The 25,211-nt window shown below is 35.8% G+C and overlaps 1 protein-coding gene across 5 annotated transcripts in view; it reads left to right on the forward strand.

Annotated features, from left to right (window-relative positions):
* Positions 1 to 24,884, forward strand: part of TAPT1 (transmembrane anterior posterior transformation 1) — a 37,724-nt gene extending 12,840 nt beyond the window's left edge. For all 5 annotated transcript variants that reach the window (XM_021394811.1, XM_021394812.1, XM_021394813.1 and 2 more), the window contains 11 exons: positions 6,032 to 6,194; positions 9,939 to 10,074; positions 10,885 to 10,982; positions 11,136 to 11,205; positions 12,329 to 12,409; positions 12,923 to 13,032; positions 14,603 to 14,662; positions 15,731 to 15,799; positions 17,205 to 17,281; positions 20,106 to 20,266; positions 22,810 to 24,884. In XM_021394811.1, the coding sequence (XP_021250486.1) occupies positions 6,032 to 6,194; positions 9,939 to 10,074; positions 10,885 to 10,982; positions 11,136 to 11,205; positions 12,329 to 12,409; positions 12,923 to 13,032; positions 14,603 to 14,662; positions 15,731 to 15,799; positions 17,205 to 17,281; positions 20,106 to 20,266; positions 22,810 to 23,039 (1,255 nt within the window). In that variant the 3' untranslated portion in view covers positions 23,040 to 24,884. The remainder of the gene's footprint in view (positions 1 to 6,031; positions 6,195 to 9,938; positions 10,075 to 10,884; positions 10,983 to 11,135; positions 11,206 to 12,328; positions 12,410 to 12,922; positions 13,033 to 14,602; positions 14,663 to 15,730; positions 15,800 to 17,204; positions 17,282 to 20,105; positions 20,267 to 22,809) is intronic.

Raw genomic sequence — 25,211 nt, forward strand, 5'->3', positions numbered from 1 at the left:
CTGTAAACCACATCTTTATTTTTTTTTGTTTCAAACTAAGCATTAGAATTTCTCAAATTAGTTGTTGTTTTTTTTCTGAAGCCAAGCTTAATCCCAAACTTAAGCACAGTTGTAGGAAAATATTTACAATAGTTCACTTTGCTCATTTTGAGAAATTCCTGGGGTGTAGCTATATATGTACAAGTATGTCCTTCAGGCAAACTTGCTTGGGTTTTCTTTTCCCCAGCATCTTCTTCATGTCAATCAGTTCAACAGTTCTTGTTAATGTTTCATAGAAGGTAAAAATTTACGATGTCGCAGTTCATTGTTAAACAATACACTAAGGCTTTGATAATGTCTAAATCTATGTGTAAAACAAAATTTTGTATTTTCATACAAATATCTGAGATGTAAAAAAGGGAGAAACAGAAGATGTGTAAACATAACTGCTTACCTAGATCACTGCTTTCATAACTGATGTATTTTGTTAATTAATACGGACCTCAGTGGTTGTCTAAGTTTGAAAGATGGTATTTGACTGAAAGATAAAGTTGGAAAAGATTTGCCCTAGAATACTCATATAGGCTCATAACCTCAGTGCTGAAACACCTTCAGTGCGTTATTAGCCAAACAAGCCTATTCAAATGACAGGTTTTTTTAAGTTGTGTGAAGTAGAATAACATCTCTATGAATAAATGTTATTTTAATGTTATAAATATTATGTTATAAAAATGCAGGTGATTGCATTCATGATTTTATTAAGATTTAATAATCCATCTAAAGCATTATTGCAGTTGTCATGTAATCACATGTTTGCATTCCTGTATCTATTACATCAGTATTGGAAATTGTATCTTATTAAGGTGTAATTGTTTAGAACATCCCAAATTATGTAGGTGATGTTATAGTAAAGGAAACAATTAAAAATGTAGTCATTCTGCTGGACATCTTCACACTGTAAAATTGAACGGGAAAAACTTACTGATTGTTTACAAAAATGTATCTGTAAAAGGTGACTAGTGAATCATACGTGCTCATGCTGGTGAAGAATCAGGGGGCACCAGTGGGCATGAAATGCAAAAGTGAGTGAGTCATATGCTAGAATAGTATATGACTCTGCAGTATTACATTCGAAATGTACAGCGTTACATTTGTCTGCAGAGTGCTTATGCATCATGTGCTGAAGTAACCACATAGACAAGTATACTTGTCTACAGATTACTGTGTAGACTTATGGATGACACCATAGTGAGAAAGTTCATTTTGCATTGCCAGTTATTGAAAGGCGTGCCATGGACAGCTGTAACAAGATTTTCAGGCAGTGTTGATTTGTGTTTTCTATATAGTAAGAAAAACTTCCTCATTTTCCTGGGGTGTACTTCTATGCTCCGAGTGGTTTAACCACTTTAAATGGAATAGGGAAGGCTTATTACAGCACTTAGCATCCAATCCTTCGAGGTTTGGAAGTCAGTCACTTAAGCAAACTTGTGTGGTAGTACTTGCTTTGTAACACGTTAAAGCTAACAATCAGTAAACTGTGGTTTATTTTAATAATGTTGTACTTAATGCTAAGTAACTGTATAGCTACAGAAACAGGAAGAGGTTTCTAGTGTAGGTACCAATGCTCTGAAAGCCTGGAGCTATTTCTCTTATTTAATAACCTGAAGGAAAAATACTGTGAAATCAAACATTCTGATCAGTTGGAACAGGGTCAACCACTACGTTAACCACTGCGTATGGGTAGCTTGTCTCCACAGCATCAGAACGGGTATTTCGTATGAGTGATTGAACCTAATTTTTCCAACCAGTGGATGGAAACAACTAGTGTATGGTATCAGGCATACCTTGAAAACGACTGTCAGATTTGCTAGTTCTTTAATTTTCCCTGGTCTAAGCAAATTGCTTATGTCAAAACAGATTTCCACACCACACTTTTCTTTGCTGGGTTTTATGTGTATTGTGAAATAGGCTTGACCCTTACTTTGGTGAATTTTCTTTCAAGTGAAACAAATGTAAAATTCTGTTTCTAAACTGCATACGAAAAAACATCTGTGTAGCAAGAAATTTTGGTTGTATTCTATTTTTAGTTTAGTTTTTGCTATAGAATGACAAAGTGACTTATCCTAAGTATTTACAAGGGAAGCTGCTTGTTCAGATCACATCATTTTCAAAACAGAGCGAAGGTGTAGATTCATGCTTCTTAAATATGTTTTGACAAACAGCTGACAAAACGTTGCTGTAACAGACTGGCTGAGCTCCTAGTTGGTGGATGCCTGCCCCTGCACTGCCTATGTATTATCGTGGTTTCACTTCTGGCTGTTGCAGACACGGTGCGATCAGCACTGAGCTGAAAACTGGGCTGAAGCAGAAGCCTGCTGGGGTGGGAGAGGGAGGCATAACAGGAATGCTTGCAAGCCACTTCCCTATATTAAAGTTAGTAACAGGTGTGTCTATCCCCATAGGTGTGCATTTGTGCAGTTACATTATTTGAAACATAAGTGTTGTTTCAGCTGAGGTTTTTTTGGTCATTTACCAGGCATAATAGTAACAGTAGCTCATACAATGAGGAATTTGAGCATGATGTTAAGTACTTACTGTGGAAGTGTGTTTTTCTGTGTAGTCTTAATTTGTGGGAGAAAGTTTATCTGCAGGTTTCTCTGTGAAGGAATGCTTGGATTTTCAGCTTGAACTCATGCAGATTGAAGGATCACTTCATGTTTAAACAATTCAATGTATTCAGTTTTACTAGTAAAGCAATGTAAGATTTTATGTAGCAGATAATGGAAAGAATGGGTAAGCTTTATGTTTTTCTTTAAAGGGACTTTGATGTCTGCAGATGTTTAAATTAAAAATGTGACTCCTCCTCAGTCTGGTCTGTGCTGCTAAACACGAGAATCCGAGGTTTAGCCTAGTGAAGCTGTGAAATCATGAAAAGAGTATCTTGAAGAGTATGAGCAACAGCAAAAAATATTAGAAGTAATAATGGAATAATAGTAGGAAATAAATGAGTGAGAGGACAGAAATCTTGTATCTTATCAAGGCGCTCTTGAAGGACAGTCCTAATGCACTGAATCTGTGTATTTACTGGCTTATAAGGTGTGAAAGTTATATTTTAAATATATTCACCTCTGTAATTAGGCAGATTGTAAAACAGCTCTCACATGACATTATTTCTGGAATCCGGTAAGAGGAGCTACATCTTAGACAAACAGACTCTTGTGATATTATCTTTGAGGAGCTAAGCTGACTGAAGCAGGGACTGTATTTAATTCACTTCTGGGATAGTGATTTCTGTAGAAAGATCCTGTTGTTTACTGTTCAGTAACAAGAATGATTGAATATAAAGTGGGATCGTTGTCACGCTCTTCTTTATTCATTGTTCTCCTTTTCTCAGTCATGAGAAAAAAACAAATTTTCATGTGAAATCTTTCTATCTGCGTTCTGTTACCATCATACACAACTGTAAAAATGCAAGTGCTTAAGATGGGTTAAGCAGTTAAGCTGTTCGGTGTTTTCTGGAGTTACATACTCCCACAGTGTTGTCTAGTTCTTAGCTCTTTGTTATCTGCTTTGGCATGAGAATCTGAAAGCATCAGAACTATACTGTGTGTACCTTGTTCATTTCTGGACATTCGTGACTTACAGTTTGTATTGCTTAGTGTTCAAGATGGCTCGGAAAGCATTTTCCAGTATTGGTACTGAGTGTGAATGGAGTTAGTGAGTTACTGGAGACACTAAGTAGAAACATACTGAGAAAAAGAAATGCAGAAAATGCTGTACGTAATGGCTGAGCTAAGACTTTTTATGATAAATATGAGATCACATCAACCTATGTGTGTTTTTGCATGTATTAAATGTAAAGGGTAGGAATGATTTGTGATGAGTACAGATGGAACTAATCTGAACTTGATCATACATTAAAACTGTAATGTTCATTTCTCACTGAATACTGACGTCATAATTGCAGGCTTTGCATTATTTCTGTATATGTGCCAAAAAGGTGTCAAATCTATTATGCTTAATCCATTTACTTGATTTCCCTGTCTTTGTAGGAAATAATTATTCCTACTCTATATTATGTTCAGAGCACACATGAAAATCCTTTTGTAAATGTCATTAGCCAGACCGGAAATTCTGCTGCCTTTGTAGATTTGTACAATAGTCGTGGTTAATCTCTCTCAATTAGAAACATGTTAGCTGTGGGCTCTGGGTTGCTTGCCCAGACAATATAAAGGGGTCTTTTCAGTGCATAATGAAAGAATGTTGGAACAGATCTTAAATGCTAGGACTTTCTTATACTATTCACTTTCTGGACAGTAGTTTTCTGCGGTCAGCCTGTGCCGTAGCCTCTTGTACTGACTGGGTTAGAAATGCTGAGAGGCTCTTCTGTCGTCAAGCTGATTAAATTGAAATTCTGCAGATACTTTTGTGAGTTTCTCTAAATATCTGCTCTGAAGAAGTTATCACAGCCTTAGTGCTGGCTCTGCTTCTCCTGGATGAGAAGTACAAGTTGTGTAGTAACTTTGAACAGCACACAGAGTATGGTTTTAGTTTAAACTTCAGAAATGTTGATGGAATGTTACTGAAATGTTTTTAGGTACTTGCTTATTTACAGCAAGTGAGAAACTAAGTCTAAGTTACACTGAAAACTGAAAAGTAAAATTCTGTTTTGAGTTGTTATTTGAGTGCACTCTGTTCTAGAAAAGCTTAATTCCTGCAAGTCACAGCAGTCAAGAGTGGTTCATTTGACCCTTTTGGACAGCTTTTTTATAGAATAGTGGAGATATATATTCAAGTGTACTATATGCAGCCTATTTTCAAAATGTCTTTATCTTTTGAGTTCATGGTGTGTGCAGTTTTGGCTGCACTTTCATAAGGTATTATTCTCTAGATTTAATTTTCAGAATGATACCACTTGAAGAAGTGTAATTGTACTCTTGATTACATTTGTAGTTAGTCTTCCCCATGATGATAGCTGTCTGTGTTTGCATCAGCTTCTCATGAGATTGCTTTGGTGGTTGGAAGTCATATGTAACTGTTCAGATCTTTTGGAAAACAGCATTATATTTGTTTATCAGTATGTTCAAACTGAAAATGTGTTTAGAAAAAAGTGATGGAGCATTATCTAATCTCAGATAAACTGATCGCTGAGCAATACAGAAAATGAAAATTCATAGCTCGAGTGTAATTGGTTCCAAATTCTATGAAATGTGAACTTCTGTGAGTTTCAGTGTGTATTAAGAATATGTACATCCAACAGAAATTAAATCTCTATTTTGATACATAATTGTCAATCTTTTAATTTAATTTGAAGATTTTTTTTCTAAAATACATTACATCCTATTAGTACTCAGCAAAGTAAGTAGATGAGTAAATACCGCCTTGCAGTTTCATTATGCTAATGGCTGGTATTGTGGCACTTGAGGTAGATCTCTGTTCTTACTGAAGTTCTAACTTACAGGATGAAATTGTGTAATGATTCATTTAGGATTCTGGGTTACCTGTGGGACCATAGGTGGTAAAATTCTGAATTGGGTAAGGATCAACCTCAAGCTATGGTGGAAAATTGTTTGGAGACTGCTGCAGATCTAAAGGCTAAAAGAAAGAATGGAACTGTGGGTAAAAACTGTTCTTCAGCATGTTTATTATGTTGAAAATGAAGATGACTACTTCATTTATTTTTCTTTGGGTTACGGCAAATATAATTTCTATAACTGAGGAAGTCAGAATGATAAGTACAGTCGGCTGGAAGCAGAGAATTGAATTTAAGCCAGAGGTCATGCATGCAGAAAGTTCTTAACAAGTGGGATCTCTTGCCCAGTGATGAGAATATTCAGACTCAGTGTGATGGATTAGATGATCCTGTTCAGATGTGTGATGCATAGGTAGGTGTTTATCATGATGATGGTGTTCCGTATGTGCTGGGAGTGAAATAAACTACACTGAAATACATCCTTACTAAATAGCTTTGGTAGATTCATACTGACTTGATATCATTTGCATGTTGTGGGTATATGACACTTAGTGAAACTTCTTGCCCTTTGTATTTCAGTGACAGACGTTTGCTGCAGCCTGCTCAGGTGTGCGACATTCTCAAAGGAGTGATATTGGTCATCTGCTACTTCATGATGCACTATGTTGACTACTCTATGATGTATCATCTTATAAGGGGGCAGTCTGTCATAAAGCTCTACATCATCTATAACATGCTTGAGGTAAGAATTTGAGCATCAGAATATCAAGCATGTTTTCAGAATGCTTGAAAAATACTGTTGTGTTACGATATTTGTATGCAGGGTTTGGCACGTTTCATTCTCACAAACGTGCGAACACTTACTATATTACACCTAAATGTAGTGAAACGGAATCGTTCATGAAAAATAAATTTTTGAGGTACTGTTTCTTATTACCTAGATCCTGGAGCTTATGAGTCTGTTTAGTTAAATGAAAATTGAGAACTCTGAATGGTAGAAGGACAGAAAGGCAAAAAGCAGAATGAATGACTTTTTGAGCTCATTGATAGAAGCAAAGACTTGATTTGGTGGTAGGATCATGAGGGAGAACAGAGAAGAAAGATAAAGGAAAATAGAGAATCTGTTTTTTATTTTTTGATTATAGAAGTATAGCTTTCATTATATACAGTAAAAAGCCTGAGTATGTTTTAGGAAGTTGAATGAATCTAGAGAAACAAGAAAAGAAACTTCCTGTTTGGGACAGTAAAAGAAGTATAAAGAGAAACCCTGGAAGGGGAAAAAAAAAAACTGGAAGGGGAAAAAAAAAAAAAAGTGTGTTTTGATACTAATGTGAAGCATGAGATCTTAATTGCACTGTGGTGATTGGTGATTCACTAAGTAAATAGTGTCTTTAAAGCTAAAGTCTTATCTCCAATCTGCAAATATAGGACATGCTAGTGATCCAACCTCTTACAAGAATTGTTGCTGCTTTCTACATGAGGTGCTTTACAAAGGTTCTGGGATCTCTGAATAGCGTATTAATCTTTTTTTGAATATCTATTGTACTTTGGCTTAAATGGGACTACATGCAAAATCTGTATATTTTATCTAAAAACATTTGTTCTCATCTCATAAAATATGGAAAGTACCGCATGAAGAACAAATTCCTAAGTAAACTAAAGGACATACAAGCCACTTAAGGTGCTTATTCATAAGGTGTTTTTTTCTTTTGATTTTAGATTTCATGAAAATCATGTGAAAAAACAGTAACTTGATGACAGTTTAGTATCTGGATTGTAGCTGTGTTGGAAATATTCATCCATGTATAGATCCCTAACCTGTGAGAGATTATCACTTAATAGTCTTTGAGAAGCGTTTGAGTCACTCCACTTAATGCACGAAAGTACAACACCGGGTGCTTACCCCTTAGTCTGAACAGAGACTGCAGTGTTTCCTGTGAGTTGGAAACTGTATTGTGCCCTTTTGAATTAAGAGTTGAGTTTCTTTGTTACATTTGGCAGAATTCAAAGTGTGTCTCAGAAAGTGTGGTGCCTGAGTTTCCTTTTCCTGTCATGGGGGCAGAAAGGAGGAAATGTTGCAGTGCATAGTTACGATAGTGATTAGAAAATTTAAACCAGACTTCGAAGCTGGGAATGGTATTTAATTTCCTTGATGTCTCATGATATGCCTATGTCAATACAGAGGGCATGTTTTTTGAATAGCTTTTTTACAGCAGTAGGTTGCAGCTATAGAATCTGGAAAAAAAGGCATGAAATCCTACTGAAAGACTTTGATTGCCAGCTTTCAGCAGGTTGGTTATTTATTTAGTCTACTTGAGTGAATTGCATTACAAGTCTGTTATACAAGAAACAAGCTGCTTTGAGGAGCCGTTATATATGTGTTTAAAATAACCTTTATTTAAATAAAAATAACATACAGAACAAACTTTACATTTTCACAAACTTGCAAAATTAGAAGATCTCTTTAGTTTAATCAAATCACTGAGCAGTGGAGATGTTTACAATGTCTTAACGTTTTCGGCTGTTAGCACGTCCTGAGAATATCTTCCTGGACATGAAGAATGTCACATCTTCAAAGTATGTGCTGAATGCTCCAGGTAGCCAGCCTAAGGGGAGCGTTCAGCACAATTAAATGACACTTTTCTTTTTTAGATTCAGACCCACCGGCTCCTGCTCCTTGTGAAGCCCCACTGTGCGTTATGCTGGTGACAGCGCTCACCATGGAATTCTGCTGGAGCCTGGAGCCGGCATGTAGGGGTTAGGTAAGTCTCATTTGGAAAAGCAGACAACAATATTGTGTGATGGGTTTTAATATTTTTCTATCTATAAGATAAGAAACAAAACTTGAGTAAATAAAAAGGAAAGCTAAGTCACCGTTTCGTCTGTTAAAACCCTCACAATATTGTGGACAAAATCTTACAAAACTCTAAGCATTCTGTAGTAGATGTAGTTACTCCGTGGGTCATCACAATGAGCAGGAACCAAATAAGGCAGACCATCTAGATTTACAAAACTTAAAAGCCGAAAACAGCGCCACTGTAAATATCTCTCAAACTGGTGTTTTTCTTTGAACTTCAGGTTTATGATAATTCATTAGCTCATGGTTCATTTTGTTTTTATAGGTGACAATTAAAGAGTAGCATTTAAGTTAATTAAAAGGTGAAAGATGAAAGTCCAGCTTACTTGATACGTATTGTAAATTGTTTTTATTTAGCCATCATATTTCAGGATATTTGAAGGAATGTTGGCTTGAATAAGTTAAAGCGTGTAACTTCTATCCCTTCGTATATTTACCTTTAGAACTCTGTTAATTAACCAAGTCAGGAAATCATATGAAATGTTTACCTACATTGTGCATAGAATTTATTTTTCTAGTTAATAGGGTACGGTTCAATGTTTGCAGGTTCAGTTCTGTATTGTTGCTTGCTGTTTTAACATGTCCAAAATTGTCATCTTCCAGAAAGACTGTAAGAAATATCAATTTTGTTCATTAAGTAGAAGTAATTGATTGGTCATATTTTTTTACTTGGTTAGTGCTAAAAGGTAACTTCTAATTAGCCATATATATGACTTGCAATACCTGATCTAATTTTTAAAGTGATTTTTCTATTTCCACGTGCATCTTAATTTTAAAATGACTGAACTTCAGTGTATAAGCAGGAAAAAAAGCATTTCCTTGTAACGATCTTCACTTCTATATGCTTGCTAATCAGGAAGCGTTGAAAACTGGTAGAATTCCTTGTGACCTTTCTTGCTGTGATATTGAATTACAAGCTCAGTTTGCCCATGTTTTTCCTATCTATTCTAATAATGCTGTCTAGAGTTTTTTGTAGGCTTTTTAAATAAATTCTTTGGATTACACTTCAGATGTTTGTAGGTTTGGGGTTGTTAGGGTTTTTTTTTTATTATTTCAGCTTTTTTTTTTTTAGTCCCTCTTAATCTCTTGGTGTTACATTCTAATATTTTTTTATTTTTATTTCTGCTTTATGCAGAGATCTGTATTGAGTATGTACCTTATTTCAAGGTGGAAGAAATTATGCAGCCAAACCTAATTTAAGCCCCATTTGTACTTGTGAGCTGATAATCCATGTCACCCATTTGACATTCATTTCTCTTCCCCCCCCCCCCCCTTTATGTCCAGTGGGATGAGGAAAAAAAATGGGATGTTTTTACACAACATGCATTCTTCTTTATCAGAAGCTGAAGTTGGAACTGTACTTGGATATCTTCCAAGGAAACATCTAAGATAATATCTCATGATTTCATATCATGAGTACTCTTGGGAAGATAAATTTGAGAGAGATAAGTTGCTGTATATACAAAAGGACCCGTGTAACCACAAGATCAAGTGCACTGATATGTAAAAGAGGTGAAAACTCATAAATAAGTGAAAAGGTTTTTAGTTTGAGGTGTATTCACGCTGGCGTAACCAAGTGTCAAAGAGAAAATTATTGCTGTAAGGCAGTAAAAAGTTCTTCTTGTTTAGGTGGCTGATCGTTTGTTTTCTTCATTTGGACAAGATATTTTGGATGCTCTTTATTGGACTGCTACAGAACCTAAGGAAAGAAAAAGAGCCCATATAGGTGTGATTCCTCACTTCTTCATGGCAGTGCTGTATGTCTGTATCCTTTCTTCTTCAATACATTGCAGAATTTTATAAATCAAATTTTGCAGGAACTACTCAGAATTATTTTTAGAATACATTTGAAAATTTAGTTGTATTCCTATAAGTATTTCTTAACTTCCAAATTAAGACTGCCAGTACTACATGTTTTAAAAATAAACTGTGAAGGCTTTTAAGTTGATCTTTAAGAACAACCAACTTCATGATTATATTCCACTGCAGTAGTGGACAGCTTTTTTAATACCTAATGAGCTGAAAAGCTGTAGCTGCATACTTCATGGGAGCGCTGATTTCTGTTCTGTGATTATTTTAGGTCACAGGGCCTTGAAGACAGTGGTTGTGTTGTTTAGTGAAATGTTACAAACGTAGCTAGAAAACGTTTCCTTAAAATAAAGAGAGAAATGCACACCTATATGAAGTAATGTTACAGTGAACTGCTGGAATTAGATGGTGATGAATTCTTTCATCCTTTCATTTCCTGTCATAATTTTAGGCTAAGTCTGAATCTTTGTGGGTTGTTTTTTCTTTGTTTTTCAGATAATGTTGCTATTTTTTCCTGCCTGATTGAATTATTTTAGGGAAAAAAAAAAAGAAAACACGAAATTGCTACATGCTGTAAAGCAATGTGAATACATTACATAGATTTAAGATACTGTCCTGCTGCAAAGCAGGCAGAGGTTGACAGAAGTGCAAACTTCTTTGTGTTTAACTTTGGAAGTGAAGTAGGAAAATAAATTTTGATACTGTTCAGTGCTGTTGTGTGGAAGAATTATTTCCACATCTGCTTCCTTAACCCTGCTATCTACAGTCCTGCATGCTATTCTTATAATGGTTCAAGCAACAACCCTTAATGTGGCCTTCAACTCTCACAATAAATCACTGCTTACCATCATGATGTCCAATAATGTAAGTATATAGCTTTATTGTATAGCTACCCTAAATCTTTTCAGCAGCCTTCATTCTAGTGTACCATATTGTCTGTTTTCATGTTGATTGTCTGATTTGCTTACACCAGTTTGTTATCAATAAAAACTAAATAACTGCTTTTAAAAATTGCAGTTCGTTGAAATCAAAGGAAGTGTTTTCAAGAAGTTTGAGAAGAACAATCTTTTTCAAATGTCAAATAGTGGTATGTATGGCTGTGCTAATCGGGGAAAATGTGAAATAATAGCCTGATTATTATTTATTATCAATGTTAAAACAGCTCTATCTCGATAAAAGTGAGCACTCTGACTTGAATTCTAGGCCTTCCATTTTACTGTTTGGCTCAGTGGGATAAAAATGGGATTCCACTTTTAAGGACACAGTAGTGTTTGTGAGGAAAAGTATTTCCTCAAGTAGCTAGTTTTTACTTGAGGTGCTGACCCAAGCTTAGTACAGCCAATAGCTTGTTACGTACAAATTTAAAATTTAGATTATGGTATTGAGAATATCCAAGCTTCTAAATCCCTGAGGTCTTTTCCATTTTCAAAAAGTTAACTTGTAGTATTCTATGATGATGGCAGTCCCAGAATGAGTACCCTCTGACAGTTGTGGGGATGCTTCAGAAATACCTTTTTTAAAATAAATAATAGTAATGTAAAGATGACGTGAAATTGTTGGCTTAAGAATGAAAGTCTTACCAAAATTACATGTGCAAGAAAAAAATAAGTGCAGCAAGCTGTATGGATCATTTTTAGAATTAAGCTGCTAAAGGAGAAAGACTCCCTGCCTAGTCTGGGAAGTCACGTCAGAAGAGTCCAGTTCAGGTCTCCCTGCTTCTCTGATGGCATTCTTACAGTTTTAATAACTGAGCTGATAACACCCAGCCCTTTCAAGGTGGCAGTATGAAAGACTACGTACATAAGGCTCTGTAGTTGGCTTGAAAGCATTTTTTCTGCTCCTGGATGCAGTGCATAGCATGGGGGGGGGGTGTTTTGTCTCTTTTTTGCACCAGGAGGTGCCGATTCTTTTTGGATCAGACAAGAAAGGCACGAAGTTATCAAGAAAGATAACTGTATTTTAACTTACCAAAAAAGGTGTTAGCAAGTTGCAAAATCTTATGACCCTTCTGATGCTGAGAAACCTGAGTTGGTGCAGAGATTCTGTCCGTGGTGAAGTTTCCAGCATCCCCTTCTCAAATTTGATCAAATTATTTGTCAAAAAGATTGTCTAATCTAAAACATAATAAATAATAAAACCAGAGAATGAATGTGTATGCATGTATGTAGATAAATGTTTGTTTGGAGTTGACATCTTTTTTTTTTAACTAGATATAAAAGAGAGGTTCACCAATTATGTGCTGCTACTAATTGTATGTCTAAGAAATATGGAACAGTTCTCATGGAATCCGGGTAAGTAAACTAGTAGAAAAATAAAGTGGAAAACAACAAATTTCTGTGCTGTTGGTAACATAATTAAATTCATAATTAAATATTGAATCAACATTGACTAAAATATAGGTTCTATTTTAATAAAATTATTACAGCTTTAATGATGAAGAGCCTGTATCTGTGTGGTGTATTTTGCTTGAGTGTTACTTATCTACCTAAATGTTAACTTACAAGGTTCAAACTACAAGTACTATCCAGTATGCTTAAAGGCATACTAGTCAAGATAAAGCTTTATAATGTCAGGGCTTTAGAAACTATCCTAGTTGTGGCATTAATTGTATAGCACTGATAAGTTTCTAGAACAGCAGTGAAATTCAAGAGAATTGACACAGTACAGGTTAAGTGGTAATGTAAATTACAGATGCTGCTCTGGGCACTTGAGGATTTTTGGCAGTTGATCAAAAGTCTTGTAATTGTCATTTTGTACACTGGAGTTAAATTAAATGGTGTAACTTATTTCTTCCCAATCTTCAGATCATCTTTGGGTGTTGTTCCCAGATGTTTGCATGGTGGTTGCTTCAGAAATTGCAGTGGATATTGTGAAACATGCCTTTATAACAAAATTCAATGACATCACAGCAGATGTAGGTATCCTGTTTGGAATGTTGAATGCTATTTTAAGTTTACTTTGCTATATTTTTAATATTAAAATCGATTCCAGTACAAAAAATGTAACAATCATTATTTTCATATATAGGTATAGTTTGGGAAAGCTTGGTAGCGTTTTGATCTTAACAAGTTCTTCAGAAGTTTATTGTGTGCAAGAAACACATCTGCTTCTAAAGCAGCAGTTCCAGATCCATTAATTTTTTGAAAGTATTATGTAACAGTTCACATAATAACCACAATTCACATAACTGGCAGGTAATTTTGTGAAGTGATCACTAGTTGAGTTGAAAGAAGATTACTTGTTTTAAAAAAAAAAAGGGGGGGGGGGTATGTGTTTAAATTTAGGCCTTAGGGGAAAAAAACAAACAGATATTGTGAGGCTACTGCATTTCTGTTATTGGATGCATGTTAAAGATGGGATCTGACATCAGAAGCATTTTTTACTGTCCCTGCAGCACAGAAATGAATTATCTATTAGTTTTCCACCCCTGTAATTTCATAGACTGTGTGTTATGTAGCTCTTCTTTTGAGGTAGTAGATGAGATGAGTTTTTGCGTAGTGTGGCCTGATACATGGGTCATTTGTCCTGAGCACTGTGTGAATTCAAATGCACTTGATAAATTAGTGAAGAGATGAGTTAGCATTTTTTCACTGTTAAAACCACTTTTCAGGAAATGAGGTCAAAACTTGAAGTGCTATCATTTCCAGCATCTCTAAACTAACTACGCTGTGTGGTATAGAAACAAGTTTAATAGAGGTACTTGATAAGCTCCCTTACGCCAGAGGCATTTATGCATGTCCTACTTTCCATATGGAAGTTCAGATAAGAGAAATAATGAAGTCAGGGTAGCCACAAATGTAGCATGCTTCAGTGTGCTGAAACAGCTTGGTGTGTGGAGAACAGTGGGTAACACTTTTGCGAGGTTTATTTAATGAACCTGGTAGTTCTTCTGTACGGAAGTCTAATGACTTGTGTTTGCTAGGTGAGACTTCGTCAGAAGTTTTGAGCACCCACTGTGCAAGTTGCACTGCAAGTTATCCTTAAAATCAGTGACTTTCTGTCTCAATGCACAGTACTGTTTTAAAAAAGAAAAAGCTTCCTTTATCTTCCTGATACTTATTTTCATGGGCTCGCTTGCTTATTGTATGAGCGAGCTTGCTCATTTGTTTAATTTGATCCCACTGCTATCCTCCATGTAGTTCAAAGCAATCATGAATTGTAAGGAGAAAAGTAAACACGATTTCTCTTACTTTGTGGTACTGATTATCTTCAAATTCAGTAAATGCTTTATCAAGTCTCACTCAATTCCAAAATCATTGCAGCGTTATTTGTTGTATGTATACGTAAGTTACGTAAGCCTACAGAAATACAGGCTTATCTGTTGAAGGGTGCCGCTAAATCTCTGGAAAAGTGTGTTTGATTCCTTCAGTCTGTACATAAATGTTTATAATAATTTTACAGAAATATGTTATTACTAATTCTGTTGCTTCTGCAGAGTGTGCTAACGCGTTAATCACACATCTGATGTGCTGGATTTTTTCCAGGTCTACAGTGAGTACAGAGCCAGTCTTGCATTTGACCTTGTTAGCAGTCGACAGAAAAATGTAAGCCTGAAAATGAAGGCATTTTTTTTTTTCTTGTATTAACTATCATAATTCTTATAATGGGATATTGGAATGTGTACTTAGGTATAACTAATCAGCTTGCACGCATAGCTGGTATGTGGATATTTGTACCGTGTATGTTAGTGCTGTTGCATGGGTGTTTACAGAACACGGGCTGCTTGTGTTTTTCGTGAGTACTGTTTCTGATGTGCTATTTACAGCACGCCTCTCCTGAATGAGTCTCTAACTATTCACGAGTGCTCTGGATGGATGCTGTATTTGTAACCTGATTGGTTTTGATAATTCAGGTCGTTTTCCTGGGTATGTTCAATTGCTACTGTTAGGAATATATTAGGTATACCTAATAGAGAAGTTAGATACCACACAATTAATTGTCAATAATTTGTTAATAGAAAAACTGTTTATTAGTTCTAAATACTTTATTCCTTCTCTGATCTTCTGTGCAAAATGAGTGAATGAGTGCCTATGTGATGCAACCTGACTTCAGCATGGCTTTCAGTACTGCGTTAAAGGTTTCATGCAGAGTAGTTGTGTTTTGAGAGTGTAAATGTAACCATTTTTAAACAGTTTTAAGGTAGTTATCCCAAATTAATTATAGATATTTTAGAATGCTTTAAAATTGATGATGTGGTAATGGCTTTTTATCCTCCGTATGGGTTTTTCTTTATAATATTTGAGGATCAAAGTCAAATTAGTACAAAGAGGTCTCTAAGCTTGAAAAGATGTACAGCTGAAATACCATAGTGTGTTTGGATTCACTGTCCTAATTGCTTTTGTTGTAGAGACTTGTATTCTCAACAGCTATTGGAATATTTGGATCACTAAGGCCAATCTTAACCAGTCAGGATAGTATTACTTTTTTTGGTTTGTGAGTACAAATATCTGCATTTGGATTTCAAAATGTAAATCTGTACATTTTATACAACTATAGTGTTTGTCAGCATAGACTGATTCTTACGTAGAGGATGTACCAAGCTAAAATGAAATCATTCCTTTGTGTAAGTAGTTTCTTATTCTTCCTCTTTTTCCTTTTTTTCTTTTTTATAGGCATATACAGATTATAGTGATTCCGTTTCCAGAAGAATGGGTTTTATTCCTCTTCCACTGGCTGTTTTAGTAAGTTTTATCTTTCCTATCAGTTTTATGTCAGTAAAATCTTACTTTGTTGTGAATATGCTTGTGAAATAGCTAGCTCATTTTGATGTTTTGAGGACAAAACAATTTCCTTAAGTAACTGAAGTGATGCTACAAGGTTGAGTTAGAATTCAGTATAACCTGTACTGCATACTAATTAGAGCTTCACAAATGTGTTAGTGAGTATCAGCCTTCCATAAAAAGTTGAGTACATATTAAATTGGTAGAATTCATCAGCCCTTGGATTGTTGTAGTGGAGTTTAGCTACATCTGTAGTTAATAAACATCTATTCCTTTTGGCACGTATCCTGTTCATTCATTCGGAAAAGTCAAAGCAGCTGGTTGCCAGAAGGTTAGCAGTAATGTACTGGGTTTTTTAGGTTCTTACAGGAGTCCCTGTGGTTGTCCCTGTAATGGTACATTCAATGGCTGTTTTCTTTTCTTGGGGGCACTGTGCTTCTGAGCTTTTCTTGAATATGTGGCACTGAAGGAGTTGACCCTGTTACATGGACGTGCTACTATAAAATGAAACACTTTGTTATTGCAATTGCGTCCACTGTCTGTTCTGAATTAACTATTACACAATTTTTTCTGTAAATAGCTGCTATGACTTTACCCATATGCCCATGTAGACAAGCAGCAGTTATGATACTGGGAACAGGTACTTACTTTGCAAGCAAATATGTCAATTCATAATTTCCCTTGAAGACTGTCAGTGTGAATTAATTTTAAATGTAATGTTTTTCTATAGAGATGGGGGAGGGGAAATACTATTCACAAGCTTTGCCTGTTTCTTATCCAGGTGAAACGCTGTAATTCTTTTACCACATCAGCAATTCTTTATTGTTAAGTCACCTTCTGGTTCTTGATTTTTAGGGATGCTTTTTGATTTGTTATCTTACTGGAAATCATTGTTGAAATAAGCACGAATCATAGAATGGTTTGGGTTGGAAGGGACCCTTAAGATCATCTTGTTCCAACTCCTTGCTATAGGCAGGGACACCTCCCTCTAGACCAGGTTGCTCGAAGCCTCATCCAGCCTGGCCTTGAATGCTTCCAGGGAGGCTGTATTCACAACCTCACTGGGCAACCAGTTCCAGTGTCTCACCACCCTTACAGTAAAGAATTTCTTCCTGATATCTAGTCTAAATCTACCCTCTCCCCTCTTTAGTTTTAGCAGAGCGGTAACTAGATGATGGTATAGCATTTATTTAAACCAGATTCTTGAGTAGTCAGCACTCTCAAGGGGAACATTCGAATAAATTACTAATAAAACATTTTTTTCTATTTTTGTCTTATATTTACCCAATATGAAGTTTTTTAGAATATTCTATTAATTAATTGAATGCTGTATGTTGTAACTGTTTAACTTTTATCCTTAAAACAGCTCATGAGAGTCGTAACAAGCTCAATAAAAGTACAAGGAGTCTTAGCTTATGTCTGTGTTGTGCTCTTCTACTGTGGGTAAGTAAACGCACACAATCAGAAACTATTTAGCATTATGTAATCAGATGTAGAAAAAACTTCTGTTACATCTGGATATACATATAAGAACATTTAGGTTGAAAAGAGATAAATATAAAATGCTTCTGATAGCAAACTGAATTTGAAAAAATTAGTCCCTAAGTATTGTAGATGTGTTTGTGGATTTTAGCCTTCAGTAAGGAATTTAATAATGAAAATTACGAATGGAAAGGTAATGGAAGGAATTCTATGCAGAGGGATGGTGTTTGTTTCTTGTCATAAAAGGAGAAATTGATTTTGAAGGGATGAAACTTCCTGTGAAAAGAATTGAAGATGCCAAATGCCCAGCTGTTTAAGCACTCAAAGCATATCATAAATTCTGTTCTCTGGTAGTTAAGTGCATGGTTTCTTGTTATGTAGTTGCTATACGTGTAAGTGCAAGATTTGAGGCATATCTTTCTAGGAAGACTGGGGTCAGTAAGTAATCTTAGCTAACGAATGTTCTGTCCTGTCACAATTAAAATTTTCTTATAAAATCACTGACCAGTGTGTATCCCTTTACTGTCTCGTCAGTTTGCACTTGTGTTATCCTTATTGCTCACCAGTCTGTATGTAATTCTGAGATGCATTTAGTTATACTTTAAATCCAGTCTAGTTTGCTTGTCTTAAGGTACATGCTGTATAAACTGTGATGATGGCTAGTTTCTAGGAAAGCTGAACTGTGTAAGCACTTGCTGTCTCCCAGTACTGATTCATTTTGGGACAGTCAGCTCCTCCTAAAATTGACCATGAAGAAGTAAGCAGTTCAAATTCCTGCAGTGCAAAGAAGCTCTGGATATCCTGTAGTAACATCCATGATAATTCACAGCATGACTATTCATATTTGCCTGTAGCATTGTGGGAATACGTGTTCCAGTGTTTCACCTAGTTGTGTTTGGAACTTAAGGCAGAAGGACTTTTAGATCGGGGTCAGAAGTTCTTCAGGGATACTATGGAAGAGCAGGTTTCTGTTTTACAGTTCCTTATGAAAAAAATGGGATCACAGTTTTTTTTTAATGTAGGTAGACTCTTACATCTACTCTGACCTGGATCACCAATAGAGGTAGAAGTCAGTCTGATGTTCGCAGGGCACATCAATGTAGTGACCCTTCTTTTTATTGTAGGATAGCTAGGAAGTTAATAGGTCAAATGTTAAAATGTTGGCCGTATTGCTCTGTATCATACTACTTGAAGTTTTTCTCCAGCATACAACAAATTACCCCTAAAGCACAAGCCCCTGATCATCACATTGATGCTGTGATATACCAAGCTCAGCACCTTTATACTGAGGAATGTTGTTTCGTTGTTTTTTTTCCTACCATTCCTCTGCTGCTGTCCTGGAATTTTCTCCCTCTCTGTAGCTTGGAGGATGGAGGAAAGAAGTACAGTGATTAACATACAAGATAAAACACTTCTTTGAAGGCATAGTTGCTAGTCTGTGGGGAAGCTGTAGTGTGCAGTCAAGGACAAGTACATTTGGTTGAACAAGGGAGAATTGTAGAATGGGGAAGGGGTAACAATGAGGGCTTTCTTTAGAGATTTGGACCAAAAACATTTTGTTGGGCTGTGTTCAAGCCTATAATTAGAAAGTTGAACTTCTAGGCCACAAGAGTAAGTAAATTTGTGGTTTATTTTTTCCTTATTGAAGAGTGAGAACACATTCTAGTTTCCGTCATTACTTCAAAACATGCTATAAACACCTACTGTCTCTGGACAAAAGCATATATTAGATTTAAAAAAACAAATGTAGGACTAAACTGTTGTTAAGTTTTAAACTTAATCAGATAGATTAAAAAAATAGGAGAACTTCTCAACCCTGTTTCTACAAAATCTGCCCCAACAACCAAATAAAATTATAGAGTCATGGCATTCAGCTTGTATAAGATAATTGTGGCTGCTTGGATACTAAAATATTTCTTCTCAATACTGAAATGGTCTACACTGTTCTTTCTTTCATTTATCTAAATTTCCTCTAAAAAGAAATGCATTACATAAAATTTCCTTAAAAATGCTGTGTACTTTGTTTTTTGTATTTGACAAACTGTGATTACATTAATGCAATCAGAGGTGGGGAAGTTGCTTCTGAAGCGTGCTGGGGCCACTTTGTGAAGAAGCAGTCACACCACTTTGTGGATTTTCATCTGTGAATGTTCGCTTCGTCTCAGTCTTCTTTGTAGTCTGTTAGCAATGTTCATGATAAACACATTTTCAGATTTTTACTGAAATTCGTGCTGCAAATCAGTGATAACAGAAAAGGAATCTGCCATGAACTGCACTGTACTACCATGAATGCAATGCTGCCCCGTGGCTTTGTTGAACTTTTTGCTGTGTCTTTTGTGATGCCAAAAGGGACTTTGTATGATTAATCTGTAATTTATGGATGCTAGATATTTGTCATCTTGTTTCCAAGTCCGCTACCAATCTTTGCTTGAGTACACTTAAGGTTACAGACTTAACAGTAATGCAGTTATCTTGGACTTGCTCTGTTGCGAGCCCTTTTTAATTCTTTGTTGAAATATCAGATGCATTAGAGGGCTTAGCCTTTCTTGTCATTCTATAAAACTTAGTGTTTTCTTCTAGATGTCTTCTGAGGGGGGAAAAGAAGTTACTTTTAAGCACTGAACCTGAAACAAAATATTGAGAAAAGCAAATTAACTTTTGATCTTACTACTAAAGGATTTAATTTCTCAGCTAACTGTTCCAAGATAGCAGCAATGATGTGCAGTTATTTTAATATTAATACTTGATAATGCATGTATTTAAATAAATCCTTTTATTTACCCAGGTTAATATCCCTGAAAGTCCTTAACAGTATTGTATTGTTGGGGAAATCATGTCAATATGTAAAGGAAGCAAAAATGGAGGAGAAGTTATTCAATCCTTTCCCGAGTGCCTCTGCAGGGAAGCCAGCTGGCAAACCACAAAGCATGTTTAAATCTACTCATGGTAAGCTTGAACGTCTCATTCTGTTTTCAGCTGTAAAGAAAATCATTTTCAAACTAAATCCAATATTAAACCAGTTATTAAACCTGTTGTTTGCCACGCGCTCTGTTGCTGGGCCAATTAATTGTACAATATGACAGGTGTAAGCACATCCGCAAATAGAATGTATTACCTTTAGTTCACGCATCATCTTTTGGTTGTTAATACTCTCATTTCTGATTTAAAAAAAAAAAAACAAAATCCTACCCTGATACAGTGGAGGTGATAGAAATGTCAACAGTACACAAGCAAATATTTACATGCAATCTGTGGTAGTGCTGAAGCTTAATAAAGAAATATTCCATTCATTATGAAAATTAATGTAAAACATGACACAATATAGACATAATTATTTATAATGCTAATGAACACGTGAATGAAAAGCTTTATGAAATCTAAATAGGAATTTCAGCTTGTCTTTACCTACTTTGTTTCAAGCATGCGCAGTGTGGCTTACTCATCTAGGTCCTCAGCATTAGTGGTTGATAAGTAATTGGTCTGGGGCATTACATTATATTCCCGTGACAAGTTATAGAAGAAAACAGAAACCCTCATTGTTTCAGTCAGCAGAGTTGGTTTGTATATCTTCTTCTGTGAAGAGGTCAGTGAGAGCCCTGGAGATCTTAACACTGAGGCATTTATTGTGTTCACTCTTTTGCTTGCCAAAGACTTGAACAGCTTGAAAAGTAAGGTGCTTGTTAGTCATCAGAGTATCTTGCCAGCAATAGTAGAGTTAATAATCTGTCAGTGCTTCAGTTACGATTCCCTATATCTCTGCTGTGTCAAGTGGCATCAGGCTGAAACGTGGAGCAGACATTCCCTAATAGCTTAAATTCATAGAGCTGCTTTAGTTTCATTGTAAGAAAATGTAATATGAATTGGTCTGAATGCCTTTTGCCTTTCATTAGAGAACTGTATTGTACTGATGCTAATATTTTAATTAAACATTCTACCGCTGAACTTGGATATGAGGTTTAATAAGCTGTGCTTAGACTGACCCTTAAACTTACAGTACGTGAATCCTGAAGAGTATTTTAAACTGAAGCAGCAAGCATTTTACCAGGTTGGTCAGCAGAGATGCTTATTTCCTCAAACTTATAATTAAAGGTAGCAACCAAAAAACTTTAATTTGTTTTATTTAGAATATTCTTCCATCAGTGATGAGGAGGGGTCAATTTTCAGCCGTTTTTCAGTGTTTCATACCCTATTGCAGCTCTGTATGTACTAGAAACCTCAGTTATGTTGAAGAATGATTTCACTTTCCTCAACTTGTGTGTCTGTATCATTACTGCTGAACTCTGCAATATTGATTAATCCTTGTGCCTCACATACCAAGTCTTTTCCATATATTCTCTCTACTCATTCCTTACTAGAATAAGTGTAAGGTAATGAATAAATTAACCAAATCTAATTTTATCAGCCTATAACGTGAGTCAACTTTTCTCCAGAAGCTGCTTGGGTAGGAAATACTTACCTTTGTAACAAATATCTACCGTTGGAATCACTTCTCCCCTTTTTTTGTGGCAAGCTTAGTACCTTTGACTTGCATAATACTGTGAGGAGTAATCCTTTACCTTCAAACAATAGGTAGCATACTGTATAGAGCTATACAGAATAAAGTTTTTCTAGTAATTATTTTGAGTGGATAATTTGTACAACACTGCCGTTCTGTCAAATAATTTTTCATTGAATCATTTTGCAGCACTCTCCACATTGTTCAGATTTCTTCAGATTCCTATAGATACTCAGTTAAGAGGAGCAAGTAAACAAGGAAGTTTGACTTCCTGTTACTTGCCTGCACATTTTAATATTTTTTTGTATAACAAAATGTGGAAATAATACACAGCTTTTACTCATAAATGTCTTAGGTTGTTAGGACCATTGATCAATTCCACTGAAGTAAGAGCCAGGAATAGAAATAGCTTTAGTAGTACTGCTTTAAGATCCTTTGTTATTGAAGTTTGTAGCTCTGCATGAGTCACTTAATAACCATCCCAAGAGAAACCAGGTTTACTGCACATATGTAGGGGATTATGCACATCTAATTCATTCTACAGAGGTTCCTTTTATTTATCTCAGTAGAGAATACTTGTGTGACTCACACAGTGACGGTCAAAAATCTTGCTGAAGCAAACAAAAATAGACTCTGCACAAGGATGCAGAGTCAGACTTCTGGCTACTTATGACAACATACAAAAGAGTTCAACAAAACATCTGCTTATGCTCTTACTCCCTATCTAAACTTCTTTAAAATTCAGTTTTTATCCTTCACCATGTTAGAAAAAACATCCTTGTTCATCACTCTGCTTATGTTAAAACTAAGAAAAGATGGTGGCTTAGTAGTTATTCAAGTTACCTGGCTTCCACAAACATTTTTCTGTGACTTCTGCTTCTTTGATAGATTGCACTTTTCAGGACAGCTTTGGATGAATCTCAATGTTAAAGATGCATCAGTATGTCTGTGCTAAATTCATGATTGTCTTTGTAATTGTCTTCTCTCCCAACAGGACTTTCCACAGATGAAAATGGATCTACATCAGTTACAAGTCAGCCTGTGCATCAGAAAGACAATACGCCGTCTTTACTTGTAACAAGCAATTCTGATCAATTCCTGACAACTCCTGATGGAGAAGAAAAAGATATAAGCCAAGACAGTTCAGAATTAAAACACAGGTCTTCAAAGAAGGACTTGTTGGAGATAGACAGGTTTACTATTTGTGGAAACAGAATTGACTAAGTTTTTTTTAATCAATGTGCTGAGGATACTGAGCTGTTGGGACAGAAGATGCTACCAGAATGGACAGTTGCCCCAAAAGGCACATAAATATTTATTTAAAAACTTAAATTATTAATGGCAAAAAAAATATATTAATTTCTTTCTACAGGTATCCTGGCTTGGCGTCAGGTCAGGTTAAGTTGCCTCTTGGAAAATGTGGTGGATCATGAGTCTCTAGCCTGGTGGCAGAGCTGCAGTATCGCTTTTCTGGAAAATAGACTGGGAAAAAAAAGCATAATCCTGTTCTGCATTATGAAGCCACACTTCCAGAACATACTACTTTTTGTGAAGGTTCCTCCAGTGTAAAGATATTCCTGGAAGTGTATGACAGCATGACAGGAAGCTTGCCTTTCCAGTTATCTTGTTTTATTAAACATCTGCAAAGAGAATTCAAAACTTGTGCTTATTTCAACATTCAACATTGGCACATAAAACATTAAGTCAGGATAGTTATTCTTATCAACAGAAGAGTCTTCTCAAGGTGTATCTGCACTAATCAGAATAAAAATTTGCCTTTAAATGAAAGATTTACCGTATACTATTTTATCCAAATACCAAACACCCAGGAAAGATCTCAAATACAAAATACAATGAAGGTCCTGTTTAACTGGGCAAATATGAAGTATAATCATTTGTTGTGTTCAGCTGTGTGTCCTGCAAGACAAATTATTTATAAGAGTATTTTTAAAAGCTCAGGATTTTTTTCTTGCTGTAGGGGGAAAAAAATAATAAAGGGGAGTACATGTATATGTTGAGGAATGACTGTTATTTGGGATTGTATGAGTGGCACTGATGCAACAGAAAAGAATATTACACTGCTTTTTTTTGTTTCACTACTAAGAATGACATCTGTGTATTAACTTGCCTGAGAATATGCTTGTAAAAGCACATACTGACAATCAGAATTATCCATTTTAATTGATTGGTTTTAGCCAAACTCACATAGATGAACTAACTCTATGAAGTGCATTTAAGCTTTACGATGCATCTGACTTTCTGGTGTGAGGATCAGTTGTGGGAGAGGTGATGAAAGACGGTTTGGAATCATGAAACCAAGAATGAAATAAATTTCCGATCAGAACTTAGGCCTCAAAAGAGACCCTTTGGTTAATGGTGAATTCTTCACATTATTGTTAAAACACAGCATTAACTTCAAATGCCTTTCAGTTATTTAAGCAAGCACCAGTTTCACTTTCCAAGGAAAAAGCGTCATAGAAGTACTTCAGTGCTGAGCAAATCATAACAAAATTTCTTTCACTGTTTCACAGTTTGTCATGGAAAAGCTGGAGTTCATTTGATTGAATATAAAATGTGAGTATAATGTGTATGCTAATCCCTGAAACTTGCAGGACTACGGTCATTTAGCAAATGGAGCTAAATGTGAGGTATCTGAGCAGACTTGGTAAGGAGGTAGCTTTGCCATACAGGTTAGTGTGGTCTGCTCTGGTGGAAGCTTCTTGCTGCAGTCTGTCAGCCTCTCTGCTCCCATCAAGAGTGGATGGAGTAGTGGCCAAAATCTGTGGTTGCTGTTCAGGGAAGAAAAAAAGATGATTTGTGCTGGGAAAAACATATGAAGTCCATAATTTTTGATGTATTTTATACTAATTGGAGATGTTCGCGCATTGAAATGCAGACTATCTGTCAATTTGGTGTATCTTATTTCTGAATTATTTAGCAGTTGCTAAAGGAAGCTTGGAATTGCTTTCATTTTTTTCTGTTGAATGACATTCTGTATCAATTTTATAAGTGCATCTTGTGTGAAACTCAATAAATTCAATTTTGTAACATTTGTTTAAAAAAGGAAAAGTACAGTGTCAACATTTCTTTGTTAGTAGTCGCAGTTGGTAAATGTGCAAAGTATTTACTGTGCAGTGAAAGGATAACAGATAACAGCTCTAAGGCCAAGTGATGGCCCAGATCCACGTGTTGGGAGCCTTTGTTCCTTTGTTTACAACTTCAATTGTAATACCAAGACCCAAAGCAGCATAGCTGGGCTTTTGCATATGGGAATGATATCTGCCTTTGTTGTGTGTGCATGATGCTGCTGTTGTTCACTTAGAGATCAAAATAATTTAAAGGTAATACCTGAGGTCTTGGAGTAAAGGACACTGCAAACGCAGCACTTGCTGGTGA

Source organism: Numida meleagris, chromosome 4 (genome assembly GCF_002078875.1).
Source record: "Numida meleagris isolate 19003 breed g44 Domestic line chromosome 4, NumMel1.0, whole genome shotgun sequence".
In the NCBI taxonomy this organism is placed as follows: domain Eukaryota; kingdom Metazoa; phylum Chordata; class Aves; order Galliformes; family Numididae; genus Numida; species Numida meleagris.